This window comes from Dendrobium catenatum, unplaced genomic scaffold (genome assembly GCF_001605985.2).
Source record: "Dendrobium catenatum unplaced genomic scaffold, ASM160598v2 original_scaffold_82469, whole genome shotgun sequence".
NCBI lineage: Eukaryota > Viridiplantae > Streptophyta > Magnoliopsida > Asparagales > Orchidaceae > Dendrobium > Dendrobium catenatum.
In genome coordinates this window covers 1-1,342 of record NW_021400913.1, presented here as the reverse complement: position 1 = coordinate 1,342, position 1,342 = coordinate 1, and the positions used below count along the sequence as shown (strand labels likewise).

General features: G+C 42.5%; 1 protein-coding gene across 1 annotated transcript; it reads left to right on the top strand.

The window, feature by feature from the left end:
* Window positions 1-620: 620 nt before the first annotated feature.
* Window positions 621-920, top strand: LOC110101541 (the record flags this gene model as incomplete). Its single annotated transcript, XM_020829469.1, has 1 exon — window positions 621-920. A coding segment is annotated over exon 1 (300 nt), but the record flags the coding sequence as incomplete, so codon positions are not given.
* Window positions 921-1,342: the final 422 nt, after the last annotated feature.

The following is a 1,342-nucleotide window of genomic DNA, read 5'->3' as shown; positions in this document are numbered from 1 at the left end:
AAGGGCACAATTCCATTTGGGTGATTGTAGATCGATTGACAAAGTTTGCTCATTTTCTTCTGATCAGGCAGACTGATCCGGTGGATCGATTGGCACAGGTGTATGTGAAAGAGATTGTCAGATTACATGGTGTGCCTAAGGTGATTGTTTCTGATCGACATGGACGGTTTACTTCCATACTTTGGAAGGGTATTCGGCAAGGTTTGGGTACGAAGTTACATTTCAGTACAGCTTTTCATCCGCAGACTAACGGGCAGTCTGAAAGGACTATTCAGGTACTGGAAGATCTGCTAAGGCTATGTGTTTTAGATTTTGGAGGAAGCTGGGAAGATCATATTCCTATGATAGAGTTTGCTTACAATAATAGTTTTCAGTCCAGTATTGGTATGGCACCTTATGAAGCTTTGTATGGTCGGAAGTGTAGAACTCCTTTGACTCTGACTGAGGTTGGAGATAGAAAGGAGATGGGTGCCACTTTTGTAGATGAAACTATTAAGAAAGTCAATTTGATTAAAGAAAGGTTGAAAGCTGCATAAGATCGACAGCAGAAATTTTACAATCAGAAGCACAGGTTCCTTGAATTTCAAGTTGGTGACTTTGTGTATGTCAAAGTCAGTCTGATGAAGGGTGTGAGCAGATTTGGCACAGTGAATAAGCTCAGTCCAAGGTATATTGGACCGTTTGAAATTCTTGAAAGGATTGGTAAATCTGCTTATCGGCTGTTATTATCTGATCAGATGTCTGATGTGCACAACGTGTTCCACGTATCTACTTTGAGAAAGTGGATATCTGACTCTGGAAAGAAAGTGTCTGCTGATGAGGTTGAGATTCAGGAGAATCTGAGTTATAAAGAAGAACCCGAGTTGATTCTAGCTTACGATGTTCGTAAGTTGAGGAGTAAACAGATTTCGATGGTTAAGGTGAAGTGGAAGCACCGAACTGCATGAGAAGCGACTTGGGAGAAAGAGTCGGACATGAGGAAGTTGTATCCGTATTTGTTTTGACGGAGTTCTGATTGGACAATGTCGAGGACGATATTTTTTTGAAGTTGGGAAGATTGTAACATCAAGTTTGCTCATATCGTCCGTGCCGATCTGGGATCGTCCTGGGACGATCAGTTCAGATTTTGTTCCAGATTTTGTACAGAAGTTCTAGGAAAATTTTCCTGTAGGTATCGTCCGGACCGATCTGGGATAGTCCCAGGACGATCAGAGCATGGCACAAGTCAGAGAGCAAATCGTCCAAGAAATTAATTATCGTCCTGAGAAATCGTCCCAGGCCGATTGGATTTTGTTCAGATCATCTAGGACGATCGTGCGATCGGCCGGGCCGATCAGAAGGT